This window comes from Neoarius graeffei, chromosome 24 (assembly GCF_027579695.1).
Source record: "Neoarius graeffei isolate fNeoGra1 chromosome 24, fNeoGra1.pri, whole genome shotgun sequence".
NCBI classification, from domain to species: Eukaryota; Metazoa; Chordata; class Actinopteri; order Siluriformes; family Ariidae; genus Neoarius; species Neoarius graeffei.
The window spans coordinates 50,634,960-50,660,241 of NC_083592.1; the positions used below are offsets into that span (position 1 = coordinate 50,634,960).

General features: G+C 42.0%; 1 protein-coding gene across 1 annotated transcript in view; it reads left to right on the forward strand.

The window, feature by feature from the left end:
- nos1 (nitric oxide synthase 1 (neuronal)) overlaps positions 1–25,282 on the forward strand; it is a 160,157-nt gene that overhangs the window by 60,254 nt on the left and 74,621 nt on the right. Inside the window, exons 10-11 of the mRNA XM_060907439.1 lie at positions 14,469–14,643; positions 22,873–22,974. Of these exons, the coding sequence (XP_060763422.1) occupies positions 14,469–14,643; positions 22,873–22,974 (277 nt within the window). The remainder of the gene's footprint in view (positions 1–14,468; positions 14,644–22,872; positions 22,975–25,282) is intronic.

Here is a 25,282-nt window from a genome sequence, read left to right on the forward strand (position 1 = left end):
TAGCCAAGATTTTTCTCATAAATATTCGACTTTAAACTCAGAAATTCTGTTTTCTCTCAGAATATTACCAGCTTCCTGTGATGACCTGGCGACTTGTCCAGGGTGTACCCCGCCTTTCGCCCGTAGTCAGCTGGGATAGGCTCCAGCTTGCCTGCGACCCTGTAGAACAGGATAAAGCGGCTAGAGATAATGAGATGAGATGAGAATATTACCAGTTTACTCCAGCTCTGTGTTTTTTTTGTTTGTTTGTTTGTTTGCTTCAATTGCCCTAATACACTGTTGAACATGAGCTATTAAAACCACCTTATTCAGAAGTTATTCACTTTTGTAGAAGTGGAAGATGTTTGTTTTGCTGGTGAGGTTTGGTTTGGTTTGGTTTGCTGGCAGATATTAAAGAAAAGAACCATAATATAAAACCAGAACTTGGTTAAGAGTCTGAGCAATACTGTTGCTATGTTTCATTCTGGAAGATTCCAGCTTACTTTTTTCATACAAACTTTATCAATTTCTATTTTATGATTTCTACATTATCAAGTCAAAACATTGCAAAAACATTTTAGAGTCCAAATGTTCATTTTCCAGCACAAAATTAAATGTTACAGAAAAACAGTTTGTATCTGAGCAGCATATTCCATAAGAGAGCACTTTTCAGATTAAAAAAGAAAACATAATGAAGGCTGCTGGGTTTTGGGGCAAAATTAAGAAGCGAGTGTGACAAAGTGTCCAGAAGAACTGTGGCCGGTTTCTTTCTTTCTTTCTTTCTTTCTTTCTTTCTTTCTTTCTTTCTTTCTTTCTTTCTTTCTTTCTTTCTTTCTTTCTTTCTTTCTTTCTGTCTGTGTTATTTATGGTTCTTTCTTTCTTTCTTTCTTTCTTTCTTTCTTTCTTTCTTTCTTTCTTTCTTTCTTCCTTCCTTTCTTTTGTCTGTCTGTCTGTGTTATTCTTTCTTTCTTTCTGTCTGTCTGTCTGTCTGTGTTATTTATGGTTTCTTTCTTTCTTTCTTTCTTTCTTTCTGTCTGTCTGTCTGTCTGTCTGTCTGTCTGTTATTTATGGTTTCTTTCTTTCTTTCTTTCTTTCTTTCTTTCTTTCTTTCTTTCTTTCTGTCTGTCTGTCTGTCTGTCTGTCTGTTATTTATGGTTTCTTTCTTTCTTTCTTTCTTTCTTTCTTTCTTTCTTTCTTTCTTTCTTTCTTTCTTTCTTATGGTCCGTCTTTCTTTTACTCGCTCTTTCCTTCCTTCTTTCTTTCTGTGTTATTTATGCTTTCTTTCTTTCTTTCTTTCTTTCTTTCTTTCTTTCTTTCTTTCTTTCTTTCTGTCTGTCTGTCTGTGTTATTTATGGTTCTTTCTTTCTTTCTTTCTTTCTTTCTTTCTTTCTTTCTTTCTTTCTTTCTTTTGTCTGTCTGTCTGTCTGTCTGTCTGTCTGTCTGTCTGTGTTATTTATGCTTTCTTTCTTTCTTTCTTTCTTTCTTTCTTTCTTTCTTTCTTTCTTTCTTTCTCGTCTGTCTGTCTGTCTGTCTGTCTGTCTGTCTGTCTGTGTTATTCTTTCTTTCTTTCTGTCTGTCTGTCTGTCTGTCTGTGTTATTTATGGTTTCTTTCTTTCTGTCTGTCTTTCTTTGTCTGTCTGTGTTATTTATGGTTTCTTTCTTTCTTTCTTTCTTTCTTTCTTTCTTTCTTTCTTTCTTTCTTTCTTTCTTTCTTTCTTTCTTTCTTTCTTTCTTTCTTTCTTTCTTTCTTTCTTTCTTTCTGTCTGTCTGTCTGTCTGTCTGTCTGTCTGTCTGTTATTTATGGTTTCTTTCTTTCTTTCTTTCTTTCTTTCTTTCTTTCTTTCTTATGGTCCGTCTTTCTTTTACTCGCTCTTTCTTTCCTTCTTTCTTTCTGTGTTATTTATGCTTCTTTCTTTCTTTCTTTCTTTCTTTCTTTCTTTCTTTCTTTCTTTCTTTCTTTCTGTCTGTCTGTCTGTCTGTCTGTGTTATTTATGGTTCTTTCTTTCTTTCTTTCTTTCTTTCTTTTGTCTGTCTGTCTGTCTGTCTGTCTGTCTGTCTGTGTTATTTATGCTTTCTTTCTTTCTTTCTTTCTTTCTTTCTTTCTTTCTTTCTTTCTGTCTGTCTGTCTGTCTGTCTGTCTGTCTGTCTGTGTTATTTATGCTTTCTTTCTTTCTGTCTGTCTTTCTTTGTCTGTCTGTGTTATTTATGGTTTCTTTCTGTCTGTCTGTCTGTCTGTCTGTCTGTCTGTCTGTCTGTCTGTCTGTCGGTCTGTCTGTGTTATTTATGGTTTCTTTCTTTCTTTCTTTCTTTCTTTCTTTCTTTCTTTCTTTCTTTCTTTCTTTCTTTCTTTCTTTCTTATTTATGGTCCCTGTCTTTCTTTTACTCGCTCTTTCTTTCCTTCTTTCTTTCTGTGTTATTTATGGTTTCTTTCTTTCTTCATTTCTTTATTTCTGTCTGTCTGTCTTATTTATGCTTTCTTTCTTTCTTTCTTTCTTTCTTTCTTTCTTTCTTTCTTTCTGTCTGTCTGTCTGTCTGTCTGTCTGTCTGTCTGTCTGTCTGTCTTATTTATGGTTTCTTTCTTTCTTTCTGTCTGTCTGTCTGTCTGTCTGTCTTATTTATGGTTTCTTTCTTTCTTTCTGTCTTATTTATGGTTTCTTTCTTTCTTTCTTTCTTTCTTTCTTTCTTTCTTTCTTTCTTTCTTTCTTTCTTTCTTTCTTTCTTTCTTTCTTTACATGACTGTTGTTAATTGCTGTCAACTACATATCACTTTATCATTGATAAACTAATTGACTGGTCACTTGAAATGCACAGACATTTGAAATGTTTCAGATAAAGTAACATGATTGAACCCGTTCCCCATATTGTAATTAAAATGAAATCTGTACTGCGAGTGTCCTTGGAAATTCTTTTACTCAGGAAAGAGCCTCTGGATGCAAAAAATCTAAGAACCTCTGGTATACAGGACCATTAATATATGCCACTGTTGGACACAGACAGTTTTTAGCATATTCTGTCTCATTTGTGCCTGTACCCAAACGCTGAAACTGTGAATGTAGTGCTGTGAATCTGAGAGGCTGGCAGAGTATTAGCATCACGGGAGTCATGCTGAGAACAAGTGGCCTGCATGCGTAAGTCAGGGACGTAGGCCAAGGCAGAATAAAACTGGCCCTTCCCCCAGATTCGAGATCAGAGACGGTGCCAGTTTGTCAGCCTCCACGGGCACTGATAATGCCTCAGACAAGCTGAGAGAAGCACAACCTGTGCTACTTACAATGGTTTTGAAACAGTACCATTTTAAAGAGATTGATGTTTAACCAAGACAAATGGAGTACTGATGACCCAGAAGATCAGGATTTACACGCTCACGCTTATTTAGACAATTGTTTTTTTTTTTTTTAATATCAACAGGCTTTTCTTCTACGTTGTACATTATGAGCTGACAAAATGTAATCCTTTCTGTTCCTTCGATCAATTCAAGTCACTCAATCAAGGAGTCAGTCAAGGAGTGACTCACAACAGGTGACCACAGTCAGGCAACAAACCAGGGCAGAGACCAGAATGAAGAAAAAACAAAAAAGCACACAATTACAGGATGTTTATTGGCATAAAAGATCAACATCACCTTTTAATCATATCTAATCATGAGTTGCATGTCAATCCTGAGATTGAGATGTTGACCTCTTCTGCTCCTCGGACCTGCCTGATCCATCCTGATGCCCTACGTCTGGCTGGAGTCTCATCACATTGCTCCTGTGGAGGACGGCCCCATATGGACAGTTGAAAGTTGCACTTGGAAGACGCTCTGGACTCTTACAGTAATGCTTTTATGGCTGAGGACTTCAGTTGACTTGTAGCTTTAGGACTGCAGTTTTTATGAACAGTTTTGCACTCAAGTTTCCATCAGTGAAGAGTTATCAATGAAACAGACTTCATGTTAAAACTGTTAAAAACGTTATAATCACGTCGTCTGTTATCACCCAAATGAGGATGGGTTCCCTTTTGAGTCTGGTTCCTCTCGAGGTTTCTTCCTCATGTCATCTGAGGGAGTTTTTCCTTGCCACCGTCGCCACAGGCTTGCTCATTGAGGATAGATTAGGGACAAAATTAGCTCATGTTTAAAGTCATTAAAATTCTGTAAAGCTGCTTTGCGACAATCTCTATTGTTAAAAGCACTATAAAAATAAACTTGACTTGACTTAATCATCACAGAGACGTCTTTCTTCTGTTATTTTATGTAATGGTCAGTGCAGAAACTCCGTATTCAGAACAGTTCTGGAATTCTTGACTTCCTAAAAATGTTCCTGATCCTCTGTGGAGACTTGGCTTTGATACCTGTAGATCATCTTCATCAAGAAATCTCATCTCGTGCCATCTTTAAGTGATGAAGAAACAAATTGTAACCAGGTGTGACATGACATTTTGGCAGAGTGAGGAGGTAAACGTTGAGCTGTCTAGTGAAGAGCTTTTCTGGGCTCAGCAGATGCTCAAAAGCAGCCAGAGGCCAATTTGGCCATGTGTGTAAACACCTGAGAATCCTGCAGGTGCTGGTGGAGTGATAATGAAACTTTTGGCACAGTTCACAGTGAGTGCATTTAGCGACGGGCACGTTAAATGAACTCGTGGGTTCCTGCACAGTGAAGCTGTAAACAACAGGATATTTAAATTAAGGTGATAATTTGGTCATGCTTAATGCATCTTTTGGCAAATGGTGTTTATTATTATTATTATCATTATTCACATTATTATTATTCACATCGGGCGGCACGGTGGTGCAGTGGTTAGCGCTGTCGCCTCACAGCAAGAAGGTCCGGGTTCGAGCCCCGTGGCCAGCGAGGGCCTTTCTGTGCAGAGTTTGCATGTTCTCCCCGTGTCCACGTGGGTTTCCTCCGGGTGCTCCGGTTTCCCTCACAGTCCAAAGACATGCAGGTTAGGTTAACTGGTGGCTCTAAATTGACCGTAGGTGTGAATGTGAGTGTGAATGGTTGTCTGTGTCTATGTGTCAGCCCTGTGATGACCTGGCGACTTGTCCAGGGTGTACCCCACCTTTCGCCTGTAGTCAGCTGGGATAGGTTCCAGCTTGCCTGCGACCCTGTAGAACAGGATAAAGCGGCTAGAGATAATGAGATGAGATGAGATTATTCACATCAATAAAGGTGGAGTTTATTGCTGTCTTCTTTTCAGAAGTACTGCACCAAAGCCATACATCATGGCTCCATGGGAAGCCATGGCCTAATGGTTAAAGAAGCAGTTTTGGGACCAAACAGTCACTGGTTCAGTTCCCTAGACCAGCAGGAATGGTTGGAGTGCCCTTGAGCAAGGCACCTAACTCCTGGGCTGCTCTGGGTATGTTGTATATCCTTCTGGATAAGTGTGTCTGCTAAATGCTGTTAATCTACCAGCTCTGAAAAAATACCCATGCTAATTTTCTCACCATGCCAATAAAGTAAAGCTCATAGTTTGCCTGATTTATCAGTCTATCAGTAAATTTGTATGTAAATATTTTCACAGGCTACACCAAACTAAAAAATCAAGTGTAATACTGAGTTTCTTCATACTCATTTGCGTCTACTTGTCAGGGCGAAGGCACTTATGGTTGCAAGTGCAGGGGAGAGCAGGTGCGTCGCAAACTGTAAACAAAGCCAAATCAGGAAACTGGAGACGTAGTCAGGGATAAGCAAGGGTCAGTTGATCGGCGAACAGGATATCAGAGATCAAGCGAGAGAATGAAGTCAGAAACAAGCGTAAATGGAGTCGAATAACAGGAAGTCAGGCAGAAAGTCAAACGGCTCAGTAAGGTCAGGTACTGGGATACAGAATGATGCTTTGTGTTGACTGAGTGTGAGAGCTGATCTTATATAGGGGAAGTGATTGCAGGTAAATGAGAGACAGGTGTTGTAGTTAATACTCTGGTGACAAGGGGCGCTGTGGCGTTTGGGAAGTGTAGTCCGGAGTGGCCATGTCTGGATGCTGCTCCAAACTCAGGTTTTCAGCGCTGTTACTGACACTATTGATGAATGTCATGAAAAAAAGTGCAAAGTGAGTTCACGCTACAGCTGATTATCCCCCTGGCATATAATGCGGAGGGATATAGCTATCGATCTATCCGTCTGTCTGTCCGTCCATCCGTCTGTACACATTTTAGTTTCTGAAGCATAACTCAAAAACTTTTAGGAATTTTTTCATGAAACCTCACAGTTATGTTACGTGACTAGAGGAGTTGTGCCTTTTGACATTTTGGGATTTCTGTGATCTTTAATTTTCCCATATTTCCATGGCAAACAATTCAACTTAGGAAAATTTGGAGTGGGGTTTCATGTGGGGGCCGGGGGGGATCTGTCATCTCCTGATGACTCTTGTTTGCATTTTGTAATGCCCACACACTACATAAAAGGAAACCTCACTCAGTGCTGAACTGAAAGCGTAAATGAGGACAAAGCGGTACAGAAAATAAATTTCCCAGAGGAGGAAGCGGAAGATCTTTTGACTCACGTCCACGACAAGAGAAAAATATTATTTCGGCGCATAGCAGGATCTGAAAAGGCAAAAATCTGTTGGCACGTTGAAGTGAAATGGAGGGAGAATGGAGGGAAAGCAGATAATACACATTTGTGTGCAACTGAAATCAATAAGCTAACTCGTCAACTTGTATGCAATTTGAAATCCATCAATTAAGGTTCATGAGTCTTGTAATGCATACATGTCAACCTTTGGTCAATCAAACCTGTATAACCAACCTCCAAAATCCGTATTTCCCTTATAAAATCCGTATAAGATGCAAATTAAAATAATTTACCTAAAATTTGAATGATAATTAACAATGATGATATATCCCAGTTACTTTTTATTCAATATTAATAACAATAAACCTTCAGAATGAATACAAAGCTCCAATGTTTGACAAAAACACAAAGTGTTATCAGCGTAGTTATGAAGGAAATACTTCGTTGTTTGGAGACAGGTTTCACCGAGCGGCTATTATGCACAAGACTTCATATTAGCCACAAAGTCAGGAAAATCTGTTCGTAAAATTACGTTATAATGACCAAATACAATGAAAAGTATTTTTCCAGTCTCACCTGTGAAAGGTAATCCCATGTGATCTCGTTTGGACGGTAAACCTGTTGGTACAGTTAAACGCAGCACATGAATGAGGCATCTTTATTCTCGGCTACTGTCTAGACGCTATACCAGAGACGGTTGAAGAATCTCCACTTTGCCACATCCAATATGGCGGCGAGGATGACGTATGAGTCTACGCAGAAGGCGGCGTCTATGTTTATATGTCTATGACTTCACGATTGGCGGGATTCTCGCAATGCGGTGTGCGCATGACCAAAAGTGGAACGAAGTCTCGCTACCACAAGAAAACGCGCGATTTCATAAGACTCTTTACTGGCTGTCTGTGGTGTACAGTACGTTTGTAAATGTTATGCGCTCTTTTATCATCGTGGGAATTGATTGTAGCTCTAAATAAATATTGAAGTTTTTTTAAAGAATCCGTATAACTTTATTTATATGCCCATATACTACGTTTATTGAATCAAATCCGTATAAAATACGGACATTACGTATAGGTTGGCATGTATGGTAATGTAATGTGCAAGTTTACACGAACGCAGGAGCTGTGGTAGGATATGGATGATTTTCTGAACTAACAACAGGATTATCATCAGGAACACATTTCTTGTATTACTGGGCAGCTCAAATCAGAGCAGGAATGTTTTATTTTTTGAAGGACCACCCTCCAGCTTGGGTTTCAGTGGAATCCCAGTTAATTAATATTCCTTTAAACTTATATATATATATATATATATATATATATATATATATATATATATATATATATATATATATATATACACAGGAAACAAGAACAAATTAATTAAACAGACTAAAAACCCTTTTAAAATACATTAATGATTTGGCACAACGCTCTGGCATATTCGGGAGAGACGACCAAATTATCATAGTTTTCTCCAATCTTTAGTAACCCAGGAAGTGTGGACATTGAGTTTAACCCTCTGGGGTCTGGGGGTGTTTTCTGGCACTCTAATGATTTTGGTATGCTCTGATTTTATCAATTTCAACAAATCTAAGCAGTATTTTCAAACTGAACAAACTGAACAGTGACTTTTTTTGTATTCAGCACAAGTTCAGCTACAATAATATTTGTGTAGTCTGTATGTCATGATTGTACTTAAAAAAAAACAGATGAATGAAGATACTGTAAAAAGCAGTTTTAGATCTGTCTTGGAATGTGTGAAAAAACATGACTTTACCCATTCTGTCGGACCGTTTTGGTCAGTTGAGGTGACTCTGTTCAGTTTTAGGAATGGATCAAAAAAAAAAACCTTAAATCTGCTCCATTGATTTGGACAATTAACTGGCCATCAAAAAAAATTATGTCCTGTTGTTTTGGGATAAAGGGTTGGCAGTGGGAGGGGTATTCAATGAGAAAGGTAAAAAATCCTAATCCATTCAATGAGAAGAGTGAAAACCCCTCCCACTGCCAACTCTTAATCCCATCAAGTCAAGTCACAATGGGTAAGGTTATGTTTTTTCACACATTCCAACACAGTTCTAAAACTGCTTTTTACAATACCTTCATTTATCTGGTATTTGACTTTATTTTGGGATTTGACTCTATTCAGTGTGTCTTGAAATTAACTCTTGTACTCTTTTACTCAGTTCAGAGCCACAACCATCTCTGTTACTCCGTTACACAATTACTCTGTAATTTTGCTCTCACTCCAACTCCAAATTTTACTCTCTAAACTCAAAATAGAGCAAAATTAACAATTTTGAGGAAAATGCTTTTAACTCTGGAAAAAATTGCTCAGTCATTTTTTTTCCTGTGTACGCACTACAGCGCACGCATATCAACCGATCTGCTCATCAGAAATAGGAGAAATATTTACACTTGAGTTAATCTGGGGGTGGCATGGTGGTGTAGTGGTTAGCGCTGTCGCCTCACAGCAAGAAGGTCCTGGGTTCGAGCCCCGGGGCCGGAGAGGGCCTTTCTGTGTGGAGTTTGCATGTTCTCCCCGTGTCTGCATGGGTTTCCTCCGGGTGCTCCGGTTTCCCCCACAGTCCAAAGACATGCAGGTTAGGTTAACTGGTGACTCTAAATTGACCGTAGGTGTGAATGTGAGTGTGAATGGTTGTCTGTGTCTATGTGTCAGCCCTGTGATGACCTGGCGACTTGTCCAGGGTGTACCCTGCCTTTCGCCCGTAGTCAGCTGGGATAGGCTCCAGCTTGCCTGCGACCCTGTAGAAGGATAAAGCGGCTAGAGATAATGAGATGAGATGAATTAATCTTTGGTTGGATTGAGTCAAAATAAATAAATAAATTGTTTTTAAAAAAGGGCATCGTTCATCATCCATCCATCCATTATCTGTAGCCGCTTATCCTGTAGCTTGCCTGTGACCCTGTAGAACAGGATAAGCGGCCGTTCATCATCAGTGTTGCAATTCTCAAGATTGAAACGAATCGCTGTCCTGAATCATGAACTGAATCAGGAATTGATTCACTGTCCTGAAATTGAATCACTGTCCTGAATCATGAAATAAATTATGAATTGATTCACTGTCCTGAAATTGAATCGCTGTCCTGAATCAAGAACTGAATCATAAATTGATTTGCTGTCCTGAAATTGAATTGCTGTCCTGAATCAAGAACTGAATCATGAATTGATTCATTGTCTTGAAATTGAATTGCTGTCCTGAATCATTGAAATGAATCATGAATTGACTCAGTGTCTTGAATCATCCGAAGCACATAAAATCCATGTGCTATCTCGCAACAAGTTTTACCTCCAAAGATCCTGAACTATAGCTGACAAATTTTATCCTGTTTACGGTGGGCGTTCCCACTGCGAAAGAGAAACCAGTCGAAACTGACAGAGCGAAAGTGATTATCATGCCATTACCATGTGAATAGTCTTTCATGAATGTGTAATTGTGTGCTCAGTGCGCCGACTCTGTTGTGACTGAGGAAGGTGATAAGTTTTATGTTTCATCTAATTTAGGTCATTTAAAAGCTATAATATTATTTGGCAGTGGGCACATAAGAAAGTGTAAAGTATAAAGTTTCTGTCAATATGTTTATCATGCTTGTATGATAAATAACTCGAAGATATTGATCTCAGTACATGACCTACTCATTCTAAATTTGTCGAGCTTCGCCGGTGAAGCTTTCGACCCCGAAGGGTTAAAACATGGGCATCTCAGGGTATAGCTAAAGTACCTGACCTCTATAAGGACAGTCTTGCTCTTATGTCATTTGAAGAACTTAGGGCCATGTATGAATTTTCTACGGAATATACGAGCAATAAATATCTTAAACTTAGAAGGTTCATATTGGCCAGGCAGTGTAATAGCTTGAAACTTCCCCCTCTGTCAACCCTTGAAGATTTTATATTAAGATTTGTACAACCGGGCGGCACGGTGGTGTAGTGGTTAGCGCTGTCGCCTCACAGCAAGAAGGTCCTGGGTTCGAGCCCCGGGGCCGGCGAGGGCCTTTCTGTGTGGAGTTTGCATGTTCTCCCCGTGTCCGCGTGGGTTTCCTCCGGGTGCTCCGGTTTCCCCCACAGTCCAAAGACATGCAGGTTAGGTTAACTGGTGACTCTAAATTGACCGTAGGTGTGAATGTGAGTGTGAATGGTTGTCTGTGTCTATGTGTCAGCCCTGTGATGACCTGGCGACTTGTCCAGGGTGTACCCCGCCTTTCGCCCATAGTCAGCTGGGATAGGCTCCAGCTTGCCTGCGACCCTGTAGAAGGATAAAGCGGCTAGAGATAATGAGATGAGATTTGTACAACCCCGATTCCAAAAAAGTTGGGACAAAGTACAAATTGTAAATAAAAACGGAATGCAATGATGTGGAAGTTTCAAAATTCCATATTTTATTCAGAATAGAACATAGATGACATATCAAATGTTTAAACTGAGAAAATGTATCATTTAAAGAGAAAAATTAGGTGATTTTAAATTTCATGACAACAACACATCTCAAAAAAGTTGGGACAAGGCCATGTTTACCACTGTGAGACATCCCCTTTTCTCTTTACAACAGTCTGTAAACGTCTGGGGACTGAGGAGACAAGTTGCTCAAGTTTAGGGAGAGGAATGTTAACCCATTCTTGTCTAATGTAGGATTCTAGTTGCTCAACTGTCTTAGGTTTTTTTTGTCGTATCTTCCGTTTTATGATGTGCCAAATATTTTCTGTGGGTGAAAGATCTGGACTGCAGGCTGGTCAGTTCAGTACCCGGACCCTTCTTCTACGTAGCCATGATGCTGTAATTGATGCAGTATGTGGTTTGGCATTGTCATGTTGGAAAATGCAAGGTCTTCCCTGAAAGAGACGTCGTCTGGATGGGAGCATATGTTGCTCTAGAACCTGGATATACCTTTCAGCATTGATGGTGTCTTTCCAGATGTGTAAGCTGCCCATGCCACATGCACTAATGCAACCCCATACCATCAGAGATGCAGGCTTCTGAACTGAGCACTGATAACAACTTGGGTCGTCCTTCTCCTCTTTAGTCCGAATGACACGGCGTCCCTGATTTCCATAAAGAACTTCAAATTTTGATTCGTCTGACCACAGAACAGTTTTCCACTTTGCCACAGTCCATTTTAAATGAGCCTTGGCCCAGAGAAGACGTCTGCGCTTCTGGATCATGTTTAGATACGGCTTCTTCTTTGAACTATAGAGTTTTAGCTGGCAACGCCGGATGGCACGGTGAATTGTGTTCACAGATAATGTTCTCTGGAAATATTCCTCAGCCCATTTTGTGATTTCCAATACAGAAGCATGCCTGTATGTGATGCAGTGCCGTCTAAGGGCCCGAAGATCACGGGCACCCAGTATGGTTTTCTGGCCTTGACCCTTACGCACAGAGATTCTTCCAGATTCTCTGACTCTTTTGATGATATTATACACTGTAGATGATGATGTGTTCAAACTCTTTGCAATTTTACACTGTCGAACTCCTTTCTGATATTGCTCCACTATTTGTCGGCGCAGAATTAGGGGGATTGGTGATCCTCTTCCCATCTTTACTTCTGAGAGCCGCTGCCACTACAAGATGCTTTTTTTATACCCAGTCATGTTAATGACCTATTGCCAATTGACCTAATGAGTTGCAATTTGGTCCTCCAGCTGTTCCTTTTTGGTACCTTTAACTTTTCCAGCCTCTTATTGCCCCTGTCCCAACTTTTTTGAGATGTGTTGCTGTCATGAGATTTCAAATGAGCCAATATTTGGCATGAAATTTCAAAATGTCTCACTTTCGACATTTGATATGTTGTCTATGTTCTATTGTGAATACAATATCAGTTTTTGAGATTTGTACATTATTGCATTCCGTTTTAATTTACAATTTGTACTTTGTCCCAACTTTTTTGGAATTGGGGTTGTAGATTCTAGGGGGCAAGTGTCTTTTATTATATGATCTGTTTGGAAGTAAATCCAAAGAATCATCACAAAACATACTACAGTCTTGGAGAACAGATTTGCAGGAGAATCTAACCGAGAATGGACGGTCCACAGCATGTTTTATAGCTCAAACCCAAACTGTGAGTACAAATTCTAAGTTATTGCAATATACAGTAAGTGGAGAAGCAGACAGTATATTACCCCGAGTAGGCTGCACCTTTTCAACCCAAATATTCCAGATACTTGCATTAAATGCAAACATCAGAAAGGATCTTGATTTCATTGCATATAGGAATGCCCCTGATACTTTCGTTTTGGAATAAAGTGTTGGACCTGGCCAAGCGAATCACTGGTAAAGAAATGCCTCTCAGTCCAAAACTATGTTTATTGAATATTTACTCGGATGACTTTATGACCTCTGAAACTGAAAGATCCTGACTCAATATCATTTTTTTTAGAAGCTAAAAGATATATAGCCTGTACAGGGAAAAAAGAGAAATCTTGTCTTACTTCACAATGGCTGATAGGAATGACTTTTTTACTTTGCTTTAGAAAAGATAAGCTACACTACAAAGAACAAGCTTGACAAGTTGTGGAAAATTTGGAAGATTTTGTTTTAAAGGTAGACTGCCTTTCAGATTTTTCAAGTGTAGGTCATAAAAAGAATTTTCCCCAACACCCAGTTATTTTTGTTTAGTGGACCAAAAGCTACTGCATTCGAATCACAGACTTCCAATTTTTTTTTTTTTATTATTATTATTATTATTATAGAACAATTAATGAATTTAGGGCCATGTGACCTGAAATTCTCCGCTATTTTTTCCTGCTTCACCTTGACCCAAATCAAGATACTACGTCATGCATCACATGGTGGGCTTTCCCTGTTCGTGCAAGGCATTGTGGGATACAAATTTGAAACAAGAGAAAAAAATGGAGGACATGAGTGTGCAAATGAAACGTGAAAGACCGACTACAGTTACGGAAAGCGAGAAGAAAAGATATGTTATGTTGCGAAGGAAAGGAAACGCAGGACCAAACTAATAAATATCGGCGGTCAGCGAGCACCTCAGTGTGATCAGCTGTTCGTTTAGTGACAGAATGACGTAACTGTCAGTGCACCATGAAAGGTAAACCTGTAGATGGCAGTAATGTCATGCTCCACCCCGGACATCCACTCCGGAGATTACGGATCACTCACACCAGCGCCGATCTGGATCCGGGACGGGAATTCCACCTCACCTGTATTCACGTCCTGGTTTTCACCGCTGCCTATAAATACGCCGTTCTCAGACTCTGACTTCGCCAGAACGTCTTGTTAGCTACTCTAGCTACTCTTTCTGTGCCTTTTTGCGTCTCATGGTTTTTGCTCTAGCTGTTTTTCTCGTTCTTGTTTTTTTGCACTAAGGTTTTTTCTTGTTCATGTTTTTTTTGCACTAGCGTTTATTCTTGTTCATGTTTTTTTGCACTAGCGTTTTTGCCCTTACCTATCTCGTGTCTTTGTCATGTTTTTTGTCTCTTTTTTTTTTCCCAGACTATTTTTGCCATTTTTTTTTTTTTTGTCCTGTTTGTGTACCTTTTTGCCACGCCCTTTTTTCCTGGATTAAATCACCTTATTTATTGGATACTGTCTGTGTTCTGCTTTTGGATCCTATCTCACCACACCTCCACCACCCCCTAACAAGTAATGGGGGTGCCAGCTGCCATAAAACCCAAAAGAAGAAGAAGATGATAAACCTGTGCATGCGCACACGGACTTCCTCTGTCTGCTTGACTGCGCGCAGCCAGCGATTTCATGCACATTATTTGCTTTAATCCCCTCAGAATGGCCTGATATTTTGTGAGATATTACAGAAATAAACATATATCACAATGACCACATTTCAGAGGGAACTAAATTTCACCGATTTTATGAAATCGAAAGGCCATCTAGCTTAAAAAAAAGAAAAAAAATAATTTCTTGTGTAAATACTCCTAAGAATTATTTACAAGGTTAAGAAACGAAGCCTGGTGTTGCTTTAAGATCTGAATTTAATTTCCTTCCGTCATCCAGGTTCGAATGGTTCAAGGAGCTGAATCTGAAGTGGTACGGCTTGCCTGCTGTGTCGAACATGCTGTTAGAGATCGGAGGCTTGGAGTTCCCTGCCTGCCCCTTCAGTGGGTGGTACATGGGTACCGAAATCGGCGTTCGGGACTTCTGTGACAGCTCACGCTATAACATCTTAGAGGTACTAATTCCTCAAGCCTGAGGCTGTGGAACTTCACATTTACGCACTCTAATGAGCTATTATTGCGCCTTATGCAGCACTCTGTATTATGAATATCAGTTAAACTAAATCCAATATTATCCCACACGGCTATCATTAGCATAATAACAGTAGTTGATTTTCTATTATCGTAACCCATTTGCTGGGGCACAATATACTAATTTACAAATATGGTAATACAACCATTATAATTCATTATTCATACTTTTCTGATTAAACCATGAACTTATATTATTCCAGGTGAATACAAAATAGAGCTGCTGCACTAAATGCCCTAAGGCTTGCAAATTAACTAAATCTCATCATCTATATCTACCTGAGATATCGTTCTCCATCTATGATTATGTTATCTCACTATTAGTTCCTTATACTGCTTCCAAATGCTTTCCAGGACCTGAGGTAATCGCTTATACTGAATTGTCAGACCTGAATGTGTTGGAATGATAGGTGGTTTGAGGCGCATTATTTAAAAAAAAAAAAAGTAATGCATTTATGACACATTGTTCCTTTCAGGCTCAGAGAGCTCATTTCCATATCCATGATGCGGAGGAGAAAGTAAAGAAGGTTATGGAAAGTTATGTAACGCCTACCTGTATTTGCATTACAGTTGTGTCCACTTCCTTTATCGGCCATCTATTATTGAGCACAGAATGATAGGATGATTAGTTTTATTGTGTTGTTAGGATGAAAACAGTGACTGCTAATACTGTATACTGCATTATAATGTTATGTAGCATGAATACTTCCTTATAACTCCTCATATACATCTTTATTAATGCATGTTAGTAGTTATAGTCATACTCTGCAAATCAGTAGTACAATAATAATAACTGTGAAGATCGCGCGGATAAGCGACGCCTGCCGTGGACCAAACGAGCTAAATTCAACATGGCTAAAAACCGAATAGGCCGATAAGTCTCATCTCATCTCATTATCTCTAGCCGCTTTATCCTTCTACAGGGTCGCAGGCAAGCTGGAGCCTATCCCAGCTGACTACGGGCGAAAGGCGGGGTACACCCTGGACAAGTCGCCAGGTCATCACAGGGCTGACACATAGACACAGACAACCATTCACACTCACATTCATACCTACGGTCAATTTAGAGTCACCAGTTAACCTAACCTGCATGTCTTTGGGGGAAACCGGAGCACCCGGAGGAAACCCACGCGGACACGGGGAGAACATGCAAACTCCACACAGAAAGGCCCTCGCCGGCCCCGGGGCTCGAACCCAGGACCTTCTTGCTGTGAGGCGACAGCGCTAACCACTACACCACCGTGCCGCCCCTAGGCCGATAAGTATAATATTTAATTGCAATTAGTTGCCAATACAAGTCACGATATAAGGTTACTAAAACCGAAAACGTAATTGAATAACACGTTAATTAAGAAATAAAGCAAGTTTAAAAATGACTTCAGTTCCCCTTTAACCATGTTATGAGTGTTGTCATTGGATAATTTGTCCACTAGAGGGCTCACTGGAACTTCACTGTTGGTAACACAACAATCAGCTGATCCAAGCAGAATCGCAACGATGTGTCAAACAGATTTTTTTTTTAAAGCATTAAGTTTTACATATAAATTAATGGCATATAAGATAAGATACTTTATTGTCATTGTACATAAAACAATGAAATTCAAGTGCACTCGAGTACTGGACTCAAATATCAAAATGATGGATAGATAAATAAATAAATATAAGTAAAAGTGTGAGTGGCACGGTGGTGTAGTGGTTAGCATTGTCACCTCACAGCAAGAAGGTCCGGGTTTGAGCCCAGCGGGCGACGGGGGCCTTTCTGTGTGGAGTTTGCATGTTCTCCCCGTGTCTGCGTGGGTTTCCTCTGGGTGCTCTGATTTCCCCCACAGTCCAAAGACATGCAGGTTAGGTTAACTGGTGACTCTAAATTGACCGTAGGTGTGAGTGTGAATGGTTGTGTGTCTCTATGTGGCAGATCTCTGTGATGATCTGGTGACTTGTCCAGGGTGTGCCCTGCCTTTTGCCCATCGTCAGCGGGGATAGACTCCAGCTTGCCTGCGACCCTGTACAGGATAAGTGGTTATGGATAATGGATGGATGGATAGTATAATAATGACTTCCTAGAGTTAGCTTACATATATGTAAGCTAACTTTAGGAAGTGGTTTATATACATCCACTTTCTGCCGCTTATCCGGATCACGGGGGTAGCAGCCTAAGCAGAGCAGCCCAGACTTCCCTCTCCCCGGCCACCTCCACCAACTCTTCCGGGGGAATACCAAGGCGTTCCCAGGTCAGCCGAGAGATGTAATCTCTCCAGCGTGTCCTGGGTCTGCCCCGGGGTCTCCTCCCAGTGGGGCATGCCCAGAGAACCTCCCCTGGGAGGCGTCCAGGGGGCATCCTAACAAGGTACCCGAACCACCTGAACTGACTCCTTTCAATGTGGAGGAGCAGCAATTCTACTCTGAGGCTCTCTCGAATGACCAAGCTTCTCACCCTGTCTCTAAAGGAGAGCCCAGCCACCCTGCAGAGAAAACTCATTTCGCCCCCTTGTATCCACGATCTCATTCTTTCGGTCACTACCCACAGCTCATGACCATAGGTGAAGGTGGGAATGTAGATGGACCAGTAAACTGAGAGCTTTGTCTTTTGGCTCAGCTCTCTCTTTACCACAACAGACCTGTTTAGTGTCCGTATCACTGCTGCCCTGATCCGTCAGTCTAACTCCTGCTCCCCTCTACCCTCACTCTTGAACAAGACCCTGAGATACTTAAACTCCTCCACTTGAGGTAGCAACTCCCCCCTGACCCAAAGTAGGCACTCCACCCGTTTCCGGCTGAGCGCCATGGCCACGGACTTGGAGGTGCTGATCCTCATCCCAGCCGCTTCACACTTGGCTGCAAACCATCTCAACGCATGCTGTAGGTCACAGATTGATGAAGCCAACAGGACCACATTATCCGCAAAAAGATTACGCATCAGAGACGTGATCCTGATGCCACCAAACTGGACACCCTCCGCCCCTTGGCTGCACCTAGAAATTCTGTCCATTAAAGTTATGAACAGAACCGGTGACAAAGGGCAGCCCTGGCAGAGTCCCACATGCACCAGGAATGAGTCTGACTTACCACTGGTAATGTGAACCAAATTCTTGCTCCGGTCATATATATATATATATATATATATATATATATATATATATATATATATATATATATATTAGGGTGCATCAGTTGCCCTCACTTTCATAAAATCTGATGCATTTTTGTTTGGGTGTTCCTTTTCACCAATAAAGACATCCTGTAAATTTTTTGACCATATTCAAAAGTCTAATGGTGGCACCATGAGGTTCATTTTTTGCCAAAAAACGCTTATTTTATGTTTTCGCATAAGGTTTGAATCACAATGTTGGACTCCATTTATTGATTTCTTGTGACCCAGAGATCATGTTAAGAACCTTTGCAAGGGATTGAGAAGCATTAATGTGATTCAGAATGCATTTGTATTGTTTAAAAGTAGTTGAACAATGATTCAATGAACAGCTAAAACTCAAACTGTGGTTGATAATATATTTAGAATATGTACTAAAAATGTGTATCTAAGATATTTGGTATACTTTATAAGGTGCCATAATGTTTCATGAAGAGTGATCGAAATTTTGTCATAAAAGTCATAAAATAGCAGCTTTTTCCATAACTTTGAGCTCCTGGTGCCACCATTAAACTTTTGAATTTTGTCAAAATATTTCACCCAGTGTGTTTTCTTACCAAAAGGAACATAAAAACAAAAATGCATCATGATCGGAGGAACTTTTCATTTTTAGGGGGCAATTGATGCACCCTTATATATATATATATATTAGCTGGATAGTACAGTGGTAATGCTCACTGACTACGATGCAGGAGATCGGGGTTCGAATCCCGGTCGGGGCAAAACATCATCCAGTAAGGGTCCTTAGGCAAAACCCCTCATGATATATCAGCCTACCTCAGGAATGAGTGAAAAAATAACTGATAGAGTCATACCGGCTCAGACGTCGCCCGGGTCAACAAGGTCTGCGTCAGTTGCTAGGGAACCAGGGCAAACTGATGAGAAATGGGCTACTGGAACAAGACATCGATGGACGAGGACAGAAAATACGGATTTGCTGGAATGCTACTATACAAGCAATCCCAGAGAGAGGGGATACATGCAGAGAATGTGGGACCATTGGATACTTCGAAACCCACAATCAAGGCTAACAGCTATTAGCCCAGTGTTCCAACATCCATAATCGAAATCTGCTATCACAACTAGAGATTAATGAAATACAACAACGATGCTACGGCAAGGGGGAGCCAGGAAGACAGGTCAGCGGGGAGATGTCATCATCATCCCCACAACCAGAGATTGGGTACCAAGCCCCAACAGCTAACAGCCTCAACACAAGAGCTGCTGACCTGAGAAGGAAGATCGTGACCCAACTGGAAACCTGGAGCCCCCGACGAATACCGAAGCTGAGTTGCCAAGTACCTTCAGAAGATCTACTAGTAGATGTGAATGCTGCTCTGAAGACAATCTCCACAAGAACCATCACTGAGACCAACAAGCTGATACACAGTACAGCAACAGTAATCATGGAGATGCTTGGACACAAGGTGGGCTCGGGACATAACAAACAGTATCCACCATGGAAGAGACGATTAGAGGCCAAGATAAAGGCAGCAAGGAGAGAAGTTAGCCAGCTAGCTGAACTACAGAAAGGGAACATGGTGAATAAAGGGGCGCCCAGGAAGTACAACTCACTCTCCATACCAGAGGCACTCGAAACTGCCAAACAGCGACTAACAGCTCTGGCCACCCGGTTGAGGAGATACACCAAGGAAGGAGAGGCCAGGAGAATAAACAAGCTGTTCTCCACTGAACCAGCCAAGGTGTACTCTCAATGGCAGGGGAACAACAACCGGTCAGACCCACCAAGAGCTGAGGTGGAAAAATACTGGAAAGACATATGGGAAAGAAAGGCATCACACAACACCGATGCCCAATGGTTAGTGGACCTAAGAGCTGACCACAGCAACCTCCCAGAACAAGAACCAGTAACCATCTCAATGGCAGACGTCCAAGAAAGAGTGTCAAAGATGAAGAGCTGGACAGCACCAGGCCCCGATATGATCCATACGTACTGGCTGAAGAAGCTAACTGCACTCCATGAACGCCTAGCAGCACAGATGAACCAGCTGCTGAGGGATGGAACCCACCCAGAATGGCTAACCCAAGGCAGGACAGTCCTAATCATGAAGGACCCCCAGAAGGGACCCATCCCATCCAACTACCGGCCAATTACCTGTCTCTGCACAACATGGAAGGCCCTGTCAGGCATCATTGCGGCAAAAATGAGTAAGCATGTGGCTCAATACATGAGCGAGGCACAGAAAGGAATTGGCAGTAACACCAGAGGAGCCAAGCACCAGCTACTGGCTGATAGAACAGTCGCCCGAGACTGTAAGAAGAGACAGACCAACCTGTGCACTGCCTGGATTGACTACAAGAAAGCCTACGACTCAATGCCACACACATGGATACTGGAATGTCTGGAACTGTATAAGATCAACAGGAACCTAAGGACCTTCATACAGAACTCAATGGAAATGTGGAAGACAACCCTAGAGGCCAACTCAAAACCCATTGCCCAAGTCAACATCAAGTGTGGCATATACCAAGGAGATGCGCTATCACCACTGCTGTTCTGCATAGGCCTGAACCCCCTCAGTCAGATCATCACGAAGAGCGGCTACGGGTACCGATTCCGTAGTGGGGCAACAATCAGCCACCTGCTCTACATGGATGACATCAAGCTGTATGCCAGGAATGAGCGAGAAATAGACTCGCTGATCCACACCACCCGGATCTACAGCGATGACATAGGGATGTCATTCGGATTGGACAAGTGTGGCCGGATGGTCTCAAAGAGAGGCAAGATGATCCGGACTGAAGGGATTGACCTACCAGAGGGCAACATAGGTGATATCCAAGACAGCTACAAGTACCTTGGCATCCCACAGGCTAATGGAAACCATGAAGAGGCCACAAGGAAGTCAACCACAGCCAAATACCTCCAGAGAGTAAGGCAGGTCCTGAAAAGTCAGCTGAATGGTAAAAACAAGGTCCGAGCCATCAACATGTACGCACTACCAGTCATCAGATACCCCGCTGGTATCATAAACTGGCCAAAGGAGGAGATAGAAGCCACAGATATCAAGACTAGAAAGCTCCTCACCATGCATGGAGGGTTCCACCCCAAGTCCAGCACCCTGAGACTATACACTAAGCGGAAAGAGGGAGGCCGAGGGCTAGTGAGCGTCAAGACCACGGTCCAGGATGAAACATCGAAAATCCGAGAATACATCAGAAAGATGGCCCCAAAGGATGAACTGCTAAGTGAATGTCTCAGGCAGCAGAACCCTGATGAGAGTGCAGAGGAGGAGGAGGAACAGACAACCTGGAGAGACAAACCCCTACATGGCATGTACCACCGTCAGATAGAGGAAGTGGCTGATATCAAGAAATCCTACCAGTGGCTGGATAATGCAGGACTGACAGACAGCACAGAGGCACTAATCATGGCAGCACAAGAACAGGCCATAAGCACAAGAGCCATAGAGGCCAGGATCTACCAGAGTAGATCAGACCCAAGATGCAGACTGTGCAAAGAAGCCCCTGAAACAGTCCAGCACATAGTAGCAGGGTGTAAGATGCTAGCTGGATCAGCGTACATGGAGAGGCACAACCAAGTGGCTGGGATAGTATACAGGAACATCTGCAACCAGTATGGAATAGAAATACCCAAGTCCCAATGGGCCATACCACAGAAGGTGGCTGAGAACAACAGGGCCAAGATTCTGTGGGACTTCAGCTTCCAGACTGACAAACAGATCCTGGCTAACCAACCGGACATAGTGGTGGTGGACAAAGAGCAGAAGAGGGTGGTGGTGATAGATGTGGCGATCCCAGCTGACGCCAACATCAGGAAGAAGGAACATGAGAAACTTGAGAAGTATCAAGGGTTGAAAGAGCAGCTGGAACGGATGTGGAAGGTCAAGGGTTGCGTGGTCCCCGTGGTAGTGGGGGCACTTGGGGCAGTAACCCCCAAACTGGGAGAGTGGCTCCAGCAAATCCCAGGAACAACATCTGAAGCCTCAGTCCAGAAGAGCGCAGTCCTAGGAACATCGAAGATACTGCGCAGAACCCTCAAACTCCCAGGCCTCTGGTAGAGGACCCGAGCTTGAGGATGACATGGATACCACCCCCCCCCACCCCCACCCCCCCGCCGGGGGTGAGAAGGAGATTTTTTTTTTTTTTATAAAATGAACTATCAAATGGTGTAGTGTTGTGTATTTCATGTCAATAAATTGACATGATGTGAATGTGTCCATATAATATAAAGAACATTACATGGTGGCGCGAAGATATGAAGTTTATCTTCTCATATTGACAATCTTTTCACTTGTTCATGTCATTCCCTCGTGAATGTATTCACCACTCAAAGATAAACTTCATATCTTCTCACAACTGTATAATATCCTCTTTTTATACATTTATAACCAGTTGAATACAATGTAAAAATCCAAATACACTGCATGTTATACTGCATCATAACTTCCATCCATCCATTATCCATAACCGCTTATCCTGTGCAGGGTCGTAGGCAAGCTGGAGCCTATCCCAGCTGACTATGGGTGAGAGGCGGGGTACACCCTGTACAAGTCACCAGGTCATCGCAGGGTTGAAACATAGAGACAAACAACCATCCACACTCACATTCACACCTACGGTCAATTTAGAGCCACCAATTAGCCTAACCTGCATGTGTTTGGACTGTGGGGGAAACCGGAGCACCCGGAGGAAACCCACGCAGACATGGGGAGAACATGCAAACTCCGCACAGAAAAGCCCTTGTCAGCCACTGGGCTCGAACCCAGAACCTTCTTGCTGTGAGGTGACAGTGCTAACCACTACACCACCATGCCACCCACACGCCATAACTTTATAATGTTTTATGTGTAAATTACAGCTGAACATGTTAAAATGTATAGAAGGAGGCCTTGTGACTTTATTATTGGCTCGTTAATGAGTGAATGAGCTGAATGAGGAGTTTCCGATTATTTATATACCGTACATCATAAAGAGGACAGTTCAGCCATGTTTTAAATAATACACCTTCATGTTTTAATAGGAAGTAGCCACCATGATGGGGTTGGACACCAGGAAGACATCCTCTCTGTGGAAAGACCAGGCACTGGTGGAAATCAATATTGCTGTTCTCTACAGTTTCCAGGTGCTGTTCAGGATGGTGGGGTGGAGGGTGTGTGTGCATGTGTGCATGTGTGTGTGTGTGTGTGTGTGTGTGTGGGTGGGGGGGGGGGGCAGTCATATGGAGCTTCTTATCTGTTCCGGAAATGACACTTAAAAAAAAGTGAATTTGGTCCATCAGATTTCAGAGAACATTACATGTAGTTTAGATCAAAATATTTCTCAACAAAATATGATTTATGCTATTTTGGTTATATTCCATTTAATTTATACACATTTCTAATTACTAATTTGAATTACAGTACCAGTCAAAAGTTTGTACACCCCTACTCTACTCATTCATAGGTTTTTCTGTATGTTGTACACTGTAGAACAATACTGAAGACATCAAAACTATGAAATAACATCTGGAACATATATGGAATTATGTGGTAGGCAAAAAACAAATGTTTCATATTTTTGATTCTTGAAAGTATCCAGTGTTTCCCTTGATGACTCTTTACACACTACTGGCATTATCTTAAACATCTTCATGAGGTTGTCACCTGGAAGGCTTTTCAATGAACAGTTGTGTCTCATCAAAGGTTAATTATTTGGTGGATGAGTTTCTTGCCTTCTTAATGCATTTGAAATAATCAAACAGTAAATAGTAAACTAGATAGAGACTGTGACTAAAGTCAGCGTAATTTGCGATAGCTGACCTTTGTCAGTTGAAGGTCAAGGTGAAGATCATTTTGCTGAGCAAAATAAAAATAATGATTGAAAAAATCATGAAAATTGACAGTTATAAGTGATTTTTTAAAAAGCCAGTTTTTCATGGATTATTCTGGATCATTGATCCAGATCAGTACCAAAAATCATATCAATGTAATTCAGTCCAGAGGTATTCTTCATGTGAAATTTGGTGATGATTGGTTGAAAACTGAGGGAGAAATAGCATCCTAAAAACATTAGGATAAGAAGAAGAAGAAGAAGAAGAGGAAGAAGAAGAATTGATTTGTATGTAGGACTGGATGTTATAATCCCTAAGAACTGACTTTACTTGGTCTGTTGTCCTGCTGAAGGGGATGGGGGGCAGGGGGTGATATTGACCATTTATGGCTGGTGACTGAGACACATCGTCAGTTGTGTTCCCCAGCGTCACTGGGTGTTTCGGCCTTTTATTCACAATACACCCTCTGCTGAAGCAGTCCCATCACAGGTTGATCAGTCCTGGGTGTGTGTCCCAGAGTCACTGGCCTCCCCTGGTGGCCCAATTGGGGTCCTTCCTCTTCAACCATAGCCAGTGGCTACTTCTCTCCGCTGTGTCTGCAAGGGCTTTTGTTGTTTTCCGGTTTGCCTTCCCCCTCATTCCCAGTTCCCTAAGAAGTTTAACCATGGAGTTGGCCACAAAGCCCCTGCATCCAACTTCAATTGGATGCAGTTTGATGTTCCAGCCATGCAACTCCGCTTCTGCTGCCAGGTCGGAGTATCGCAGCATCTTCCGCTCATGTGCCTCCTCCATGGCATCCTCCCAGGGGACTGTCAGCTCAACTATGAAAGCCGTTCGTTGTTCCTCAGACCATAAGACAAGCTCTGGTCTCAGGCTGGTGCTGGCAATTTCTTTGGGGAAGGTAAGTTTGTGGATTACATCCACAAGCATCTTCCAATCCCTGGCTGCACTTAGAGAGGATGCCTCTGGCTGCAAGGAGTTCCCTTTCTGCTTTTGACCTTCTCTATGAAAAGCTACTGTGAATGGGGGCGCTTGCTGGTCATTGATAGGTAGTTTTTTGATAGTTTTCCTTTTTGTTTCTATCTCTGCTGCCAGGCATTTCAAAACCTGGTTATGTCTCCATGTGTATCTGCCTTGTGATAAGCTGATGTTGCATCCCAATAAGATGTGTTTGAGATTAGTGGGACATTGAGCAGACGTTGAACAAAGGGGATAGGCGGGATCTTCTCCAAACCAGCGGTGTGAGTTAGTAGGGGAAGGGAGGATATCGTATGTAGCTCGAATAAGAAAGCTTATGCTGCTTGCTTCTTTATACCACAGATCTCTCCAGGTGATGTTCCTTTTCACAACATCCTCCCATCTTGTCCAACATCCTTGTGAGGCTTGAGATACCACTTTGGCAGTCCTGCCAGCTTCTTCTTGCTGATGCACCTCATCTACCACTAGTTAATGCCGCTCTGCTGGTGTAGCTTTCTGCCAGGTCGGTCTAGATGTTTCTATCCCAAAGCCCCCTCTCCCTTGCTGAACCTGACCCACCATGTCGTGATGTCGTAGGGCTGATTTTTCTTCGTGTACTGCTCTTGTTGGGTTCCACTTCCTTCCTGTGTTGAGGGTGATGGCA